At 37.8% G+C, this 20,213-nt stretch overlaps 1 protein-coding gene across 4 annotated transcripts; it reads right to left on the reverse strand.

Moving 5' to 3' along the window:
* Positions 1–1,708: 1,708 nt before the first annotated feature.
* LOC108367582 (WD repeat-containing protein 44) lies at positions 1,709–16,042 on the reverse strand. 4 transcript variants are annotated; one of them, XM_017622237.1, is made up of 11 exons: positions 16,025–16,042; positions 9,625–9,714; positions 9,225–9,363; positions 8,086–9,157; positions 7,807–8,031; positions 6,573–6,663; positions 6,069–6,515; positions 5,850–5,981; positions 4,962–5,777; positions 3,068–3,199; positions 1,709–2,798 (listed from the first exon to the last, which is right to left on the reverse strand). In XM_017622237.1, exons 2-11 carry the CDS (start codon positions 9,676–9,678, stop codon positions 2,658–2,660), a joined length of 3,249 nt encoding a protein of 1,082 aa, XP_017477726.1. In that variant the 5' UTR covers positions 9,679–9,714; positions 16,025–16,042; the 3' UTR covers positions 1,709–2,657. The 4 variants fall into 4 exon arrangements, with proteins under 4 accessions (XP_017477726.1, XP_017477723.1, XP_017477724.1 ...); XM_017622234.1 differs by having other exon boundaries at positions 6,069–6,663; XM_017622235.1 differs by lacking the exon at positions 16,025–16,042 and adding an exon at positions 11,517–12,165 and having other exon boundaries at positions 6,069–6,663.
* Positions 16,043–20,213: the final 4,171 nt, after the last annotated feature.

The following is a 20,213-nucleotide window of genomic DNA, read 5'->3' on the forward strand; positions in this document are numbered from 1 at the left end:
ACACGCCGACGTCGCTGCCCACGCGACTAGCGCACAAGCCAGACAGCGGATACCCGTTACCATTACAGGACCCACCGCACACATCAGCGTCAGTAGCACGCGCACCGTTACCATGTCTACGGCCACCGCGCCAGGACCCGCCGCATAGACCGCGTCAACAACGCATGCACCGTCACGACGCCTACGAACACTACATCGGCAGCCGCCGCACGCACGGCAGTTCGACGAGTCATTAACGCACAACAAGCCGCCAGGCGCACCGCCGCCTGAGCAGAAGCCGCCGCAAGGGCACACCCCATCAGGTGCCCCACACCAACGCCCGAGTGTATCCTCGGCAGGGTAACCTCCGATACACGCGACGTCCTCGTAATCACGGAAGATCAAGCCATCGCCACAGAGGGGAGCTCTACGACCAGCAGCTCAACAGGAAGCAGTGGGTCGAGCGAAAGCGCGACCAGCTCGGACGACAGCACGACGAGCAGCAGCTCAACAGGATGTAGTGGGTCGAACGAAAGCATCCAGTCACCCGCGACGCGAGTACAGTCGCCGGCCAGCCAACTTTCCTCAGGGGAGGAGACAACGCCGCGGGAGGAGCAAGGCCCGGTACTGACCTTTCCGCCAGGGCCAGGTGGCATCACACTGTACCCGGGGGATCTGCGATCGTTAGAAGGAACGCGATGGATGACGGATGCGGTGATGGATGCATGGGCGAGAGGGCTAGAGGCCGAGCTGGGGTCACGGGCCACTATACTCAGCCCTTTTGTGGTATTGCAACTAATGCAACAGGTGAATCCGGAAGAGAATTATCGGCGCAACCATCGCTGGTTACGAAGGATGGACCTGTTCGGCAAGAGGACGGTCCTAGCGCCCCACAACACGGCGGGACACTGGTACCTACTGGTCCTTGCGAACCGGGAGACCACCCACCATCTCGATATGGAATGCTGGAAAGAACGCTACCTGTTGACCGTGAATTCTAGGGTGAAGGGCAGAGTCCTCCATGCAACAGCAACATGGAAAGAGTTCCTACAATGGGAATATACCCAGAGGTACGGCGGGGTGGGCTTCGAGGTTCAAGAAGTCCACCCGAAGGGCCGAAGGGACCGCAACAAGAAAACGATGGGTATTGCGGCGTGTATACCCTAGAGACGATCGAAAGGGTCATGCGCTTCGTCGGACAAGACAAAGGTGCACCAGGGTACATCGCCGAGCCGTTCACGGCCGGTATCGCGGCCCTGAAGCGGGTGCTATTACAACGACTATTGTATTGTAGTCCATAGGCATATTAAACAGGTAATAGCAGTAGAGCAAACACACCCTGTCATGTATTTGTAGAAGCTTGAAAAACCTAGAATGTCAAAACAGAAAGAAATGTAAACACGTTCGACCAATCAAAAAGCAAGCAAAAAGAATGCTAATGTATGTGTATATGAATGTATATTTGAGTGCAGCAAAGTTTGACAGTTCAGATTTTTAACGAAATAGAAAAAAATCTAAAGTGCAGTCTTGCTACTTCTATGGGCCTTGGCATTGTCGAAGCCATATTATGTTTTGAAGCTATTCTATCAACGAGTGTTTGGGAGAATATATACAAACATAACAAAAACGCGCGCCACAGGTTTTCCGACATTCTCCCGAGCTTAAGCCTTTGGCCCGAGTGCTCAGAAATATCGACTTTTTTATTTTTAAATAAATAAGACGTTGACATTATTATTAATAAAATAATTTGCATTTTATTTTAATTGATAATTTTTGTTTTCCTTTACATAATCACTTCCTTTACATGCTCACGTATTAGCGATATAAATACATACATATTTAGTTAATTGGCTTATTTACAACTTAGTAAACAAATCTGCAATGCAATGCTATGCAATGTGCTATCTAAACAAATTGACCATTTTAAATTTTTTCCCAATTGCAATTGCATAAGTTGTTGTATTTATTTTTAAGTGGCTTTTATTGCTTCGAGACTAGTCCACGTACATAGTAAATATGCATATAGATATCTACATAAGTAAATGGTAGTAGCAGTAGAATGATAGTTAACATTTTTCGAAAACTTATGAAATTTTAAAAACACTACATATACATACATACATATAACAATAATAACACATTTGCATGACAATACAGTGCAGTGGTGAAGAGTATAAAATAATGTACGGACAAAAACATAAATATTTACGCATGTCTAATATATTTTCTTTGATAAATCAATCAGCAAAAATATTGTATGTACTAAAATACTTAATACTCTTTTGATCAAATTAATAATCAAATCAATCTTCTGTCAACATAATATATAATTAAAAAAAAAGTAAATACTTTAACAATTTTGAAGAGGTGCTTTTCCTTCCGCCGCTGGTGGCGCAATTAAGTTAACATTTATTTCTTTTAACTAAAAAAAATATTTTTACATTCGAACTTTTTTTTCTAAATATTACAATTCAGCCCAAGACCAAGTTCTTTTTTTCGTTTTGCAGAAAATAGTTTTGTTTTTATTGGCGGACCAGCTGTTACCCTTCCATCGGTACGAATTCAATGAGAAATGCATAATGCTAGTAGCTAGCGCTTAGCATTTACCGCCTTAATCAATATCACTTTCCTATTTCTAATTCAGTTAACATTTAATTTCAGCGTAAAATAAAGATAGTTTAGTCTGCGATTGCTGTGTAAGGTAAGCTGCTGTGTTTTGGCTTCGTTTTATTGATAAACACTTTGATGGCACCATTAAAGTCGGCGCTAACCATTACATAGCCACAACCTTTTTTATGTTGTTCGGCAAGGGGATCCGGCTAGAAGAAAAATCTATGGTTAGCTCGAAATAGTAAATTGAGTGACATAGAACTACGTACTTTTGAACTAAATAAATATGATAACTTTATTATGAAGCCATGGGAATCAGAGTAGTACATTTTTTTTAATAATGGGAAGCAATATTCTTATAATATTATACCTGCGATATTTATTGTATGATAACGTTCAATGATTTTGTATATATGCTTTTTTCGTTCTCAGTGCCTCATATGGAGGCTTTACAGTTTTAAGCTATTACATTACCAACCTTTTCGCTGGGTCCAATTTCGTCAGGCTCCGATTTTATGATAGCCTCTGGATGTGGTGCAAAAATGGCACAAGTTACAGTGGCATTGTGCGCTTTAATGCCTTCCCAGAAATCGCTGCGATCCCGACGAACCTAAAACAAAAAAAAACCAATAAGATTGAGCCTGCAAACATAAGCTCTTCAAAGAACGGCGAATTTTGCTGAGTGTTTAAGAGCTTATCCTCTACGTACTAGGAAGCGGGGCCGAGCCGAGCGAATCCGTTCCGAGCGGAGCGAAGCTTTAAAATTGCTATAGCTATATGAAAGTGTTCATACAGGAAGCTTTTTGGCGCTGGATACATAGCATTTTTCATTTGGAGTTTTCTATTTGATTTTTCCAGGGACCGAAAACAAAAGGTATGAACGAAACTAAATGTAGTTCTCGTAGTTTTGTTCACAAGAACTCTTAGAAACCAAAACTAAAATGAGAATAAAACTTTCGGGAGTGTTTTCACAATGGCGAAACTGTCGGCAACGTTCTCAACGGAAATAAATACGAACACGACTACGGAGAACGTTCCCAAAGAGAACAAAATGCGAACAATACTTGCGGAAACATTTTTAACAGAACTAAATGGAAAGAAAAGTCCCAGGTATGTTCTCTTAAAGAACAAATTGGGAACAAAAGTTGTATGAACGTTCTGAGAGAGATCGAAACGGGAACAAATATTCTCCGAACAACGTTTTACATACATACGTTTTACTACATATTACCAAGAACAAACTTTTACTATTGGGCTGCTTGAGTTTAAAATGTGTGAATAATAAAATTAATTCGCCGAGAACCACTGTCGTAACTTTCTTGAGTGATAGGAACACTGATTGTACTCATTATCCATAAGTACATACATACGTATATTCATATGTAGTTTAATTAATATATCACGCTTGCTTCTTTCCCAAAATTGTGTTCTTATTTGATCCTCCTTGAAAACATTATCGATGCTTTCGGCCGCATTACCTTGAGAGCTTTGTTCTCATTTTGTTCTTTTTAAGAACGCTCCAAGAGTTTTGTTCCCATTTAAAACTGTACTAAACACTTTTATTCCTGCTTGGTTCTTTTGTGGGAACGATCCCAAAGCGGAACTTAATGTCGCTGTTGCGAATAAAAATTCTAAATAATGAATAAAGTACTTTTGTGAGAAACCCATTTAAGCAAATTCAACAAATATTTTAACCGCCTTTCGTTGAGGGTGAGTTTTATGATATCTTTACAGCCGATTCCATGCGAAAAGCTTCCTTCTTTCTCGTTCAGTAAGAAATCCTGTAGCTTTGCTTGCTTCACTTGTCGCCGCTCGACTTTTTGCATACGTGCCCCAATACCGCTCCGCACGGCAGACTGTTGGTTTTTAGAAACTTTTTCATGGCGAAAATGCAATCGGGGGCTTGCTTTTTTCCCTATCAAAGGGCGAGCGCTACTAAAAACACTTTCGCTCCCGGCAGGTGGCACTGTTGTCGACTTTGTTATTATTCGGAACACACGTACCTACCTACCTATATTAATCACATGTGCATTTTTAGGCAGGCGAATCGAGATGATTCTATGAGCATAGATTTACGGAATATATATGAATATTTTTACCGAAATACATATATTATTTAAAAGTGTTCTAATAGATAGCTCTGGACTAGAAACATATAAGAAATTAATTTACCAGTAGATGATGTTCAAATTCAGAGAACTAGCAACTTTTTTGAAAATAATTTGCATGCGATTTCCACCAAACACTATGAGTAACACCACGGGGTTGTTGTAGCCGCTACAACAACAACAACAGTAACTCCACGTGGAGCGAAGCGAACCGATTTCTACTATATTACGTACTATACACCTTTTCAAAACCCCCCTACTCACCGAGCTCAATTTGGAGTAGTCGTGATTTGTTTTCCAAATATAGATGCATTGATTTTCCGATCCAGCAATTATGTACTTTCCGTCGTGACTAAAAGATGCTTTGATTTGCGAGGATACATTTAAGTAGCCTTTGTATTTGCAAGATAAATTCAAGTCACGCAAATCATACAAACGCACGCGACTATCATTAGAGGTTACAAGTATCTTATCCTCCCCAGGCATTGGCTCAATGCCACTTATTTTACGCCCAATACGATTTTTACCACGCGTTGAACGCACATGTATCTGCGTGTGGTATTTCAACTGATCTGTGTTGTAGAAAATGCATCGACCATCGTACGAACCAACTACTGCAAATTGTCCGTTTTGACAGAAGTTTGCTGCTGTAATTAGTTTTGTCTGCCCGTCGACTTCATTCCAGAGTGCCACCTTCTTGTCTGGAATATTCCACAAACGCAGTTTACCATCCAAACTGCCACTTAAGAAGTAACGATCGTCGCGTGGATGAAAAGCGATTGCTGTGACAAAGTCAATATGTTGAAAGCAGCAGAGGCACTCCTTGCGCGATATATGCCACAAACGTACAGTCTTATCCATAGAACTGGAAAGTATGAAATAATTCTTCGACCAAGAGACGTCCAGCAGATCCGACGTATGTCCAATGTAAGTGCAGAACGCTTTCGGCATAAATGGGCCGGTGCATTTTTCAGCGGCGGCCGCCATGGCGATCGCCTCCTCCGAGTGTTGGGACACGAGGGACTCTTGTGAGGGTGTAGGAGATGATTTCTGATCCGCATTGTATTTTGTGCGCATATCCTGAGAAAGAATAAGAACAATTCGAATAACTTATCTCAATAAAATGCTTGTGTACAATGGCGAAGTACGCACCTGAAAGAACGGATACGCATCTTTTAATACCCAAATACGTAGTAGTTTGTCTTGGCCAGCAGTGGCTAGTAGACGGCCACATGAGCTAAATTTCATACACCATACCGCGCCAGTGTGTTCGCCATACAAATCCTAACGAAAAGCAAAAATTATTTCAATTTACATACAAAAATCAACCACAACTTTTATTTTTTACTTTTTTTTTTGTTAGTTAGCTACCTGAACGTGTTGCAATTTGGTAAATTCATATGGTCCCTTATTGGTTGAAGAGGCTTTAATTTTTATATTCGCTTCGGGATTCATGACATCCGTTATGTCGGCAACATCCTCTTTGTGTCGTGCATGGGACACTTCGGATGCCAGCGATTTCGCCTTGTCGACCGTTTTACGCACTGTGGAGCCAAGAAAACGTTTAAAGCGTGCTGTCTTTTTTTTTAAACGACTTCCATCATCCGCCTCGCATTCTTCCTCATCCGGTGGCTGACCCTCGCTGCTCGGCGGTATGCCGATCACGCTCTCTTCGTCTGATTCTTTTGGGTTCACCTCCAGATGCGAGGTGAGTTTCAGTATGTGCAGCGACAATGGATTCCAACCTTCGGGAACTGGTGGAGAGCGAACCTCAGACAACGTCATATTCTCGCCAGTATCTAAATTTTTGACGGGAACCTGTTTGAGTATTTCGAAATCGGTTAATTGTTTGCCAGAACTAGTGCGCGTACGAACATAGATGTTCATCTGCTTGAGAACATCCTCATCGCCAGCCGATTTGCGTCGTTCCTTGTCACTACTCGAGCGGTAAACCAGCGATGGATATCTATGAAGGTAAGAAACAAGAAATCAGTTTAAAATATATATACTACATATGCATGTACAGATTAGAAACGTTTAACAATTAGAAATGAAATGACGTATTTTGCAAGCAATCTAAATGAACTTTAGCAAAGTCTAATTGCTGCACTCGCTTAAAAAAGAACAAATACATATTTATGTTAGTACATGTAGCTACACAATAATACGCTTAGGTAATTTGGAGAAAAATGTGTTAATTTAGTAGTATAAAAAGGGTGCCTTGTATGTACATTTAAGTGTTAAATGAATTTTGAGCCATAAATTTATCTAAAAAAATTATTTTAAGTAATTGAAACACTAACTTGATTTTCAAGTGCCACGGCCCTTTCAGTGTGGTCAATTTGTATATTATGAATATATCAAAAGGATTGCTGTAAGAATTTGAGAATTTACTAAAGTTCATTTAAATTATTTCACTTTGGTTAGTAAAAATAAACGTTTTAAGTGCACACACAGCTAATATGATGAAGCATATATTTCACAGGTATCAATGCATGAGAATTTAATTCTTTAGAGCGTAATAAAAAGTTAAAAGGAAGGAATTGAAGTCAAACTATAGTCTTCTTTTATCCGATTTAAAACCAGGGTTCGAATCGTCCCATACGATATCGTATTACTCGTCATGTAAAAAACACGTTTTTCGGATTATGTTATACATGAACGTACTCTTTATACCATTTAGCTTATACCACTAACACCTCACGTAATTTTCTTTCGTATGGTTATTGATCCGTGAAAGGATCTCGATTCGAGCCCAGTTATTTTATTACTGAAACGCGCTTGACTTTTGCATACGCTCATGCAATTTTGACTATCACAAGCTCTTGAAATATCCTCCAATATATTATCATTAGTTAAGGGCCGTTTTCACAAGTTATATTTTTAATTTTATTTTTGTCATTTAAACTCATTTTTTGAGAACAAAATTAATCAAGCTCCCGTAAATTTTTAGTCTAAATATCTTTAATTGAGTTTTTTTTTAATTTTTCCATTATCTTATGTAATTTTAGATAATTCTTTTTGGTGCAGTTTTATATTTTTCACTTATTTTATTACATACAAAATATACTTGTATGCTTAAAAAAAAAAACACATTTCAATGCGTTACCTTGTGCCGCTACCCAAACTATTCGAACCAGTACCAGCCAAAATAGGACGGGCCCCTTCATCCATCAGAATTTGTTCAATACGTTTGATCTCCTCCTGTGTTGGACCTTCAGCTTTGTTGCATGCTTCGTCACGTGGCTTAACAACACAACCACCTTGTGTGGCTTTATACAGATTGAGGCCTTGTGTAGGATCAATAGAACTATAAATAAAACCAGCAGCATAACTTATTTTAATGTATAACTTTTGTCTAGGTTTACTCTTAACATTGAATACTTACAAGTACCTTACACGACCAGGTGCAGAATTACTTTTTGCTGAATTCGATGGGCTGGGTTTCGAGTAGACCGATGTGGAACTATTGCCCAATGAATGCGAGATGCGATTTATAGAACCGCCCACAGTGGCTGTAGTAACAGGACGTGCATTGCAGGTGGATGTTTGCGCCAACGATGCAATTGATGCAGGTACTGCTCCCGAAGATGGGGTCGTTGTCATAGATGCTCCTAATGGTATATTGGATATGCCCATTGCAAGCGAATTAATACCAATGCTATGCGTTCGGGTACCAACTGCCGCCATATGTATTGATGTGCTGTTTATTGTAGCCGTAGCTATTGGTGCTATGCCACTAGTAGCGTTTGAACTTGTCATAGAACTTGTCTCCTGCCAAGAACGTTCAATTTCTTCGGCAATATCATCGCGCAATTTCTGCTGCTGAACATCGAGTACACTTTTTACTGAACGAGTATCACTATCAGTGTCTTCAGTGTCCGGAGCACCTGACATCTGCATCCCCTCATTTATACTGAATTGATCCGATGAGCTGGTTGACTTACGTGACTTTTTCTTGCGCCGTGGTGGCGCAATGGGTCCACTCGAAGTGATGGAATCTGTTGTTTTCGAGTGTGCCAACTTGGTGCTCGCAATCACATCAGGTTCCTGAAATATCATCTTGTTTTCAGGCATTGCTGCCGGAGCTGCTGTCGCGGCAGCTGCAGTAGCAGCAGCTCCAATAGTAGAGCTGGAAGTGTGATTATGTGATGGGGATGATGATGGTGTTTTTGTATTTTTTACAGAGCTGCGTGATGCATTACTGCCTCGTGGTGCTGTAGCTGCAGCAGCGGCTGCTGCTGCCGCAGCATTCTGTTGTTCAACCAACACTGCTAAATTGTTACTAGTGGATGGCACCATAACAGCCAGGTTTTGCTGTAGTTGCTGTTGCTGTTGTTGTTGTTGTTGCTGCAAATGTTGCAAATACATTTGCTGCTGCTGTTGTTGCTGTTGCATTTGATGGGAATTGGCAGATGATGTCGAATGGGCCGCCAACGATTCCCTATCGATGCTCAAAGCTTGAATAGAAAAAGTAAAATTGAATAAGAATTTATTGGAATATATTTTAAAAGGGAGCTGTCATACCTGAAGGATCGATATTTCCTGCCAATATTCGCCCAACACGTCCCAACGATGTCATACTCTGTATGCTCATTGTATCGTTCTCTATCACCTTAAAGGGGTGTGTCGTACGATTAGCGAAAACACCGTCAGTAGAACTGTTCTGTATTTATACAAAAGTATAAAGAAGGATAGTTTTATTTAATAATGTATATGCATATAAACTGGAATTATTGCTGAACATATAATTTGGTTTTAATTAGTGTACCCAACATTATTAGTTTATTGCGAATATTAAACGAATTAGTGATAAAACATCGTTTTAGTAGGGAAAGATGGGTACATATTTCAGATATTACATTTATTTGCATGTATGAAGTAACAATAATAAAGTAGGTGAAAGGAAAGCAATTTGTGATAATACCTGAGAATCAGGTGTGAGTGTGTTTCCGGGATTATCATCTTCATCATTTTGCATGCATTGACGCAACTCGTGAAAGCGCTGCCTACCAAACTACGAAACGAATTTGGTTTTTGTTTATTTGTTTCATAATTTTCGACATAGAATATGGAAGTAAATAAAAGTCAGTTTAAATAAACATTTAATTAACTTAAGCAACTTAAATTTAAATACGATATGTATGTATCTATGCGCTTCAGCGTTGTTAAAACTAACTATGTTTGTAAACTAGAAATCCATTTAATTACAAAAATCAAATAACCAAAACAAATAAATTTATAAAGATAAACTAAACAATCATCAAGCGAACTTTAAATGCCTGCAACCATGCAACTTTAATATTTAACCCACATTTATAACAACGCAGACTATTATTGATTGCATCTTCTAAAGAGGCACAACTCAAAAATCAGATCCGAAAATATAACTGCTTGTGGATCGTTCAGATTCAATGCAATTAATACAAAAACAGTTATAATAGTAGTTGCCTACAAATTGATTTATGCTAAAAAATCAACCTAAATTTTGTTTGAGTTGTGCCCCTTTTGAAGATCGTGGGCGATATGTACATACGTAATTGCTTTCATAAATGGTCTACTCTGTATCGGATTCGAATACTTTGTACTATGAATTTGTATTAATCCTTGTCGCCTTTCGAATCGCAATACAGTTAACCCCATGTACATATATGTTACGCCCGAAATACATAGAAAATATCATCGGCCAGAATTTGATCAGAAAAATATGCGGGCCGAAAGAACTGATCAAGTGATACAAAACCCTTAAAGGATTTCGCAAAGTTATCACCAGGGAACGGATTTTATGGAAATTGCCTTTTTTTCTGCTAAAGAGATAGAGTATATTCGATTAAGAATGTCCACGATTTAGCTTTCCCTGATTCCATATATACACATTTGAAGTTGCCTTGTTTTTTGCCTTTTTTAAGATATTTGCCTTTTCTACCTTTAAAAAAGTGATTATAGCATTTACAATTTTTTTTTTAAGATTAAAAAATATACACATTGCCCATGCGGCTTATAGAAGCGCAGAGATATCTTGCCAAATTGGTGTTGGTAAAATTCAAAGCCTTTTTCTCAGCTAACGTAGGCTTGAAGACAATAAGGGGTGTGGATAAAATTGTAAAGGGCGAGGAAAACGTCCTTATTTCTGATAATATGAACGTTTCAAACGTTTCATATTTAAATTGAGCTCCACTTGTATCAACTTACGTCGAGCGCACATTTATTACATTCAAGGCTTTTCTTCGCGAAAATCTAATGAAAATGCTGCCAGAAAACTTCAAAATGCATCTTATGGTTCAATGTTACTATAACTATACAGATTAAAGTTTTATGAGTGAGAAACTCGAAAGGATGAAATAGTCAAAGATTCAAAGTACAAATTTTTCATATAATGAAACTAGTTCATGGTTTTTCTCTTTTTACTTGTAATATAAGCATTTCTAAAATAAATAAATTTTTTGATTGTTCTTCTTATTTTCTGTCTTTTTTTATTGCCTTATGTTGCTTTTTTTTGCAATACCTTTTTTTGCCTTTTTCGCTATTTTGTTTTGCCTTTTTTTGCCTTTTTTGCAATACCTAGTGCCTTTTCCTGCCTTTTTCGCTATTTTATCTATTTCGTTACTTTATTTTGCCTTTTTTATAGGTTTTTAGGTCCTAAAAATCCGTTCCCTGGTTATCACGCGCTTTTAGCTCTTGCAGCGCATTTAAAAAATTAAAATTCTCATTACTAGAGTGATATTTGATATTCTAAGAGGCCTACCCAAAAAGGGCTGAACAAAGTGCTTTCTTGCATTGCCTTCTAGAAGAACTTTTCCTTTAAAACAGAGCACATACCTCAAGGAAACTTGGTATATGAGCTATCCCTGATGCAAGGTAGGTTATTATTGGTATTTGAATGCATACCTCCCTGGCAATCCGCCTTCAGTATATTCTTTGATTTCACGAAAAATCGGACTATGGTGGATTCTCTGATGGCCCCCAATTTCTTCGAAACTTCATAGATATATTTCTTTTGGTAACATTGAAAAAATCAAATATTTGACATTTTTAAATCAGACTCTAAATTACGATTACATTTGAAATAACGGTACATTCAAACAATCAAACATTTGACATTTTTAAATCAGACTCTAAATAATGATTACCTTTGATATAACGGTAGTTTTGGAAGACACAGACCGCCAAAAAGGCGTAAGCGACATTTTTTTCGAAATTTAATTTTTCATGCAGAAATACATCTACATACATACATACAGTTACTCCCAAAACTGAGTGTACGACTCTTTTTTTGTTAATATTCGCAATGTTTTGCATGCCAAAATCTTTTTGTTAATTTTGTATTAAAATATGGGTTATGTTTTAGCAAACCACATTTAAATCCAAGAATGAAACAGTGTACGAAAATTAGGAAAAATCTGCAAAGTTTCAGCGAAATCGCGAACTTTTTAATAAGAATTCAGGTATGCAGTTTTATAGCCCATTAAATTTTAATATAATAATGTGCAAATTTCAAATGTCTAAAAATTCGCCGTAATTTTTGAGAATTTTTTTGCTGACTGTCCTTCAGAATAGGATTTAAATGGGGTTTTCTAAAATATAAGCCATATTTTAATACAAATAATATAATTTTTAAGCAAAAAACAACCGACTTCAAAACATATAAAAATTTAAGATTATCGTTAATTTCTTCACGATCCAATTATCGGACGAACTGATAACCTCCTCTTTTTTTTGAAGTCGGTCAATTAACAAAAAGATTTTAGCATATAAAACATTGCGAGTACTAACAAATAAGAGCCATCGCTCAATTTTGTGAGTAACTGCAGATACTCTAGGAACATTTCTGCATCAAAAACAAATTTTGAAGAAGAAAATGTCACTTACGTCTTTTTGCGGTTAGGACTCCATAAAATATTTAAAGAAATACATACATACTTGTGTTGAGGAAAAACCTTAGATTTAAAAAAATATATAGTTTTGGCGTTGTTGTTGCAGAGGCTACAACAACCCCGTTCAGATCGGGTAGTCCCTCAATCGTTGTCGTCAAGCTCCACTAACGAAATACCCAGGAAGCGTGCAGCGTGCGTTGGGCTATTGTGGTTCGAGTCTCCCGAGGCAGACGAAGCCCTGCCTCGTTCACGTCTGGTGGTTGTGTGCCCAGAACCATGGAAGCTGCTGGTTTCTGCTGGAAAAATTTTTGCCAACAGCAATTTGCCAACAGGAAAACAGCTGATCAAAAACAGCTGATTGACATTTACGCAAATCACAAAATTGAATTTGTTGGATTGGAAGATAAAAATTACAAAATGCGACTAATTAAACTTGTAAGAAATAAGTAGTTATTTGTTTTATCAATAAACTGTGTCAGTATAACACTTTGCGATGACTTTTCGTACGTTTTAAATTTTACACTTTTGTATGTAAACAAAAATTATATCAGCTGTTCGTCTAACTTGCAAGTTTCTGCAAATTTTCTGTTCGCGTACTATTTCGGATATTTCTCTCTTGTGAGAGAACAGATGACATTTCGCCGGAATTTGGCAGTTGGTTGGTTTCTGCTGGAGATTTTAAACGAACGCACCTAATGTTTGCTAATTCCTGTTCGCGCAAAACTTAGTAAGTTTCTCTCTTTGGGAGAGTAAGGTACCTCATTCTCTAAATTTTGTTACTGGCTAATTCTTACTGGCAGTTGCATAGCCTCCTATTATTACACCATGAGCAGAAGTCATCAATTCCATTCCCAGACACCATTATCAAAAAATCGTCAGCATAAGAGACAATCGAAACTCCGGTGTAAATGAAACTTCGGTGAAATGTAAAAGTTAAACAGTAGTAGGGAAAGGACACCTCCCTGTGGGACCCCCTGAAGCTACGGACAGTACAGAACACCGCACTCAGGGCAGCGACCGGATGCCTCCTGATGTCACCCGAACAGCACCTCCATGACGAGGCGAAAATGCTCCCAATTAGGGAACACAACACGATGCTCTGCAAGCAGTTTCTTACTGGGAGCCACAGACGTGGTCACCCAAACAGACAGCTGCTTGCAGAGGAGCCCTCGCCTAGACACGTCAGGAGGCATCTATATGAACTGACGGACGAGGTCCAGAGGTTCATTAAGCAGCCTCTGGACACGTCAGGCCCTGAACGGCATTCACAGGGACTCAGTCTCGAGTTATGTAGACTCTAGACCTGTCAATGCCGTTCTAGGCACACAAACCGGACATTGACGCGACGGAGCTTCATCTGCCTCGGGAGACAAGAACAAAAATAGCCCAACTTCGCTCTGGCTACTGCAGCAGGCTGAACTCTTGCCTGAGTAGGTTAAATGCGGATGTGCCGAATGAATGTCCGGCATGCGGAGAGACCCCTGACGACTCGAAACATCTCTTCGCATGCCCGGAAAACCCTACAACCCTAACGGCGTTGTCCCTGGGGACCGACCCCTTAGAGGCTGCACGCTTCTTGGGGCTGCCGTTAGTACCAACCGATCTGGGCGGGGTTATTGTAGCCGCTACAACAACAACAACAACAACCCCCTGTTTTATTTTCCTAGGTTTGCTCGATTTGTCTCTAAAGATTACTGACCAGTGTCGACCACTCAGATAATTCGCCGACCACCGGCCTCTATGTCTTCTAGTAGCGTGGAGTGACTGACGGTGTCAAACGCCTTGGACGGGTTCAACGCTACTAGAATTGAGCTCTCACAGGTGCGGTTTCGGTCAAGGCCCCGAGTTATCTGTGTGCCTAAAGTGTTAAAGCGATCTAACCCTGTTAAGGACGGCAAAATCACCCTCCACCCCTAGTATTGGCGTTTTGTTGTCGTTGCTCTAGCGGTTACTTATTGGAAAGAAAGCGGACGAGGGGTATATGAAGTTCGGTTTCGCCCAGACTTCTATACTTGTTTCTACATATACATTTTAAGTAAGTCATTTCTAATACCAGATTGCAGTAAATAAATATAACCGCATGAACTATTTTATCGAACACAATCATCTATATTAGCAAACGTTGAATACGTAATATGTATAAGATATCTTATCTAGATGCAAGGAAACCATTATTGTAGTTATGGCAGCTATGTTTTCTGCAATATGAATGTACACACATACACAAGATTGATAAAACAATCATTTCTGTAAATCTTGGCACATACGTACAGACATATCATCGTTTTAAAGTACAAAATCGCGTATCGTCATTCTGCTAAACCGCGTAACTGACATTTGCTGCCAAAAATTGGATTTGCTCACAGAAGCTCTTGGCTCAATCCTTATCCATTCGTCCTGAAACATACTAGCCAGAAATGCGAATGCTTTATAAAAAAGAAAACCATTTTGAAATATGAGTGTTTTTACTCTGTAGTAAAGAATTTATGAAACCTCAAATACGCGGTTTTGCATTATCTTGATACGCGATTTTGCATTTTGTTGATACACGGTTTTGTACTTTAAACGACGATATGTATGTGTTTTATACATATAAGAGATAAAATTACCGGCCGAGTCTTTACGTGGGTATTTAGGTTAATACAATGTAAACTGTAGGTTCATACGTATGTTTAGCGTGAAGATTGAAAAAATAAATGCCTATGTATGTAAACATATGTATATGGGTAATATCTATTAAACCATCCATAAATTTGGTGTAAACTGAGCAGTTCTAATTTTAAACCAAAATTATGCAGAGTTAACTTAATTAAATTAAGTTAAATTACCGACCGACTATTGACGTGGGTATTTGGGTTAATATAATGTAAACTGTAGGTTCATACGTATGTTTAGTGTAAAGATTAAATAAATAAATGCCTATGTATGTAAACATAACATGCATTCGATAAATTTGGTGTAAACTGAGCAGTTCTAATTTTAAACCAAAATTATGCAGAGTAAATTGTGAACACCTGCGGCTTATTAAGCAAGTGTACTTAATAGTAATGTAAGTATACTAATTTCCCAAAAAAAAAGTTAGCGAGATTTTTTTTTTTAATTTTCTTTTTCATGAAGGATTGCTTCTATATGCTCTACGCGCATTTGTACATATGTATGTACATAGCTAACAGCAAGTCTCCTAAAAAGGTTTTGAAGTGAAATCGAAAGCGTTTGAGCGAACAACTGATTTACATACTAATATTAATATTTAGTTAATGGACTTTCTCGTAGAAGTTAGGCGCAAATACTTTAAAAAATTTTGTTGTTTATTACAAAAACCACTTAATATACTATTAAACAGGTCAATAAACTTCCGTGCAAACAGCTACATATAAATTTAATTATGATTATAGTGCCATAAATTATAAAACATTAACGAAATGTTAGATAGAATTTTAGCTACTTTCTTACCTGGACAGGTTTCGGTTCGACAAANGTTTACTTTCAAATTTGAGTCTCCGTGCAAAACGAAATCGATTGGTACGCTTCCCTTAGTTGTAGAACATTTCCTTCATAGTGAATTTTTCCATGACAGTTTTCATCAATAACTGTTATGTTCGGTCCCTGCTTTTCGCTCGTTTTCCAGTGAAACAAGATGGCGTAGAACCCGCTAAAAAAATCTACTTTTTTCACTCTCTTGTTCTTACGTCATCTTGTGTCTTTCGTTCATGCGGGGCTACCTCCGAACGTGTACGTAACGTAGCGTAGAAATGCATAGAAAAAAAGTTTTCTGATGATTGAGAGAGAAGCCACGTCTACGTCACGCAAGAAGTCGCCGATAGCAGCAGAATTCGTGAGGGTAAAGGCTCTGGTATGCATACTTGGCAGTGCATGCATTGCTATACCATTTTTACGTAGAAATCAAAAATCAACAGACTTCTACGCATGTAATGCCATGAACGAAAGACACAAGATGACGTAAGAACAATTGAGTGAAAAAAGTAGATTTTTTTTTTTGCGGGTTCTACGCCATCTTGTTTTACTGGAAAACGAGCGAAAAGTAAACAAAGCATAGAACACAAGGAAAACCAAAATTAGCCAAAATTATTGTCAGCCACTTTAAACGCACAATTTAGGTAAAATGAAGCAACAAAATGCTTTAAAATGTGTTGTCATGTTGAATTAACTCTTCTTTACTTGAATAAAAGTGTAAAATAGTGGTGCTTGTGATGTAAACAAACGCTCAGCTGACGAACCCGCTTTCGCAAACTTTTTTCTCAAAACCAGTTACAAATACAACGTCGCGTTCTTACGTGATCTTGTATTTTTGGTTCATGATGTAATGCTGTGCATTGGGTAACCGCTTACACGCGAAGCTCATTTAACAGATTCCTTATGTGACAACTCTGAGGCAATGCCAAGTATGCACAACAGAGTCTTTAATTTTGGAGGGACGGCATCGTAGAGTTGACAGCGGAGAGCGGCGAATAAAACCACATACTATTTCTGGGAGTTAGGGAACGCAACTATTAATTCTTGATGGAATCCATGAACCAAAAATACAAGATCACGTAAGAACCCGACGTTGTATTTGTAACTGGTTTTGAGAAAAAAGTTTGCGAAAGCGGGTTCGTCAGCTGAGCGTTTGTTTACATCACAAGCACCACTATTTTACACTTTTATTCAAGTAAAGAAGAGTTAATTCAACATGACAACACATTTTAAAGCATTTTGTTGCATCATTTTACCTAAATTGTGCGTTTAAAGTGGCTGACAATAATTTTGGCTAATTTTGGTTTTCGTTGTTTTCTTTGCTTTGTTTACTTTTCGCTCGTTTTCCAGTGAAACAAGATGGCGTAGAACCCGCTAAAAAAATCGACTTTTTTCACTCTCTTGTTCTTACGTGATCTTGTGTCTTTCGTTCAAGGATTGAATCATGTCATTCTTGTATGCATGATAAAAATATAGCAAGGTAGAACCGTTCTCTCAATTTGTCGGCCATGATTTTTTGTGAAGTTTGCCAACATTTTAAAATCATATAAAAGTGAAAATAAGAAAATGAAATTGTTCGAAATTGTTGTTGCTTGAGTTAGAAAATGAAAATGTGTGTGAGTTTGTGAGTAAATTTAAAAATTAAATTGTTTGGAAACGTCAAGAATTTTAAAAGCGACTCAGCGGTTCTACCTTACTATATTTTTATCATGCTTGTATGTATATGATTGAGAAGCACGTCAACCCAGAAAAAAAGGATTTAAACAGCTGTTTTTAAGGCCCTGTCTCCACAGGAAAACACTGAAGTCGTGAAAACTATGTCACAACAGTTAGCGGCTTTTACAAAGTGGGCTGCATACACAATGGTTTTGTATCTTTACTTTTCTAGCAGATAATTATCAGGTAGAAGAATGGGAAGATTGAGAGAGCTACGTTCACAGAGAGCGAAATAAAGAAATAGTAAAGAAACGCAAAACTAGCTGAAAGACCATGAACCAAAAATAAAAGATCACGCCTTCTTAGTAGCCCGTTATAATCGCATTTAGGAAAAAAGTTGGGCGACTTTGACATTAGCCGTTTGTTTACATTTGTTCGTTGTTTACAATTTGGTGGTGGCTTTTTACTGCAATTCTCGCTTGTGACAACGTGTGCACACGTAAGGTAAAGAATAATTTAACACAACGACATGATTTATAGAAGAATTTGCATAATAAAAATGATTATTCATGCATTCAACAATTACGCGGTTTTTTTTTGTTCTCTTCGTTGTTTACTTCTTACAACAAAGATGGCGTCGAGATTTCAACAGCTAGAAAATAACTTTTCTTTCTTTCGGGAAGGCGTGATCTTGTGTCTTTCGTTCATGCTGAAACACGCGATTTACATGATTCAAGTACCAAAGTGCATCAATTACAGGTGATAGCGATAGAAGCTATGCTTCTTCTTATGAGCACGCTTGTGTCAAATTATCGTCTGTTTTGCTATATTTACATATCCGCGTACACATACACATACATGAACCAAAAAGACAAGATCACGACAGCAGAAGAGTGGCCCGTTATAATCGCACTTATGAAAAAAGTAGGGCGATTTTGACATAAGCCGTTTGTTTACATTTGTTCGTTGTTTACAATTTGGTGGTGGCTTTTTACTGCAATTTTCTTAATTTTCGCTTGTGACAACGTGTGCACACATATGGTAAAGAATAATTTAACATAACGACATGATTTATAGGAGAATTTGCATAATAAAAATGATTATTCATGCGTTCAACAATTACGCGTTTTTTTTTGTTCTCTTCGTTGTTTACTTCTTACAACAAAGATGGCGTCGAGATTTCAACAGCTAGAAAATAACTTTTTTCTTTCTTTCCTTAAGGCGTGATCTTGTGTCTTTCGTTCATGACACACATATACGTATATATATACCCTGCAAACAAATGCTCCCGAAATCTTTAAGAGTGTCGGAAATTTGTTACGATTCTTTTAGAAATCTGTAAAGAAAAACATATGAGGCGGTTGATAAGAACTAGTAAAGAAATTTCTGTACGATTTCTTAAAGAAAATTCTTAAAAAAAATTGTGAAACCTTTCAGAATTCTATGAAATCCTGGTATGCAGGGTATACACATGATTCAATAATACAAGGTTCGATAAACTGACAGTTGTCTCTCTCGCACCGCTCCCTTAGCAGTGGCACCGTGTTGCTTCTTTGTAAATTTACATAGAAACAGTGTAGCTTTGGTGTGAAATAGAAGTATAAGCTTTCGTGAAATATGTTTACTTGTATGTGCATATGAAGCATATTAAACTGATGAAAACATAAACTGTTTTTAAATTAGATGTTTACATCAATCTCATAGTAGTCTTATTTTAAGTTTGAGTCATTTTGAAGTTTTTATACTGCTAAATAGCACATAAATTACGTAATTCACGTAGATATATCAATATTACGTTCAACATTTCGTTTAAAATGCCAGATTTCCTGCAAATACATTAGAATTTACAAAAAGAAATTTCACTAATAATTGCCTACTTTGCGTACTTTTCTACTACCATTTTCGCACCAAGAGATGGCATTCTTCCCCTTTCTCCGTCCTTCGTAAATGCAACCTTTTGTAAGGGAGTGTCAAACCGCAGCTGTCAATAATTATCTAACCTTGTATTATTGAATCATGGGGTATACATATACACACGAATATGAATAGATAAAAAAGATGGTGATGACACATGATTCAATAATACAAGGTTAGATAATTATTGACAGCTGCGGTTTGACACTCCCTTACAAAAGGTTGCATTTACGAAGGACAGAGAAAGGGCAAGAATGCAATCCCTTGTTGCGAAAATGGTAGTAGAAAAGTACGCAAAGTAGGCAATTAGTAGTGAAATTCCTTTTGTATATTCTAATGTATTTGCAGGAAATCTGGCATTTTAAACGAAATGTTGAACGTAATATGGATATATCTACGTGTATTACGTAATTTATATGCTATTTAGCCGTATAAAAACTGCAAAATGACTCAAAATTAAAATAAGACTACTATGAATTGATGTAAACATCCAATGCTTATGTTTTCATCATTTAAATATGCTTCATATGCATATACAAATAAACATATTGCACAAAAGCTTATACTTTTATTTCACACCAAAGCTACACTGTTTCCA

This window comes from Rhagoletis zephyria, unplaced genomic scaffold (assembly GCF_001687245.7).
Source record: "Rhagoletis zephyria isolate East Lansing unplaced genomic scaffold, Rhagoletis_zephyria_1.1 Rzeph_scaffold_02737, whole genome shotgun sequence".
NCBI lineage: Eukaryota > Metazoa > Arthropoda > Insecta > Diptera > Tephritidae > Rhagoletis > Rhagoletis zephyria.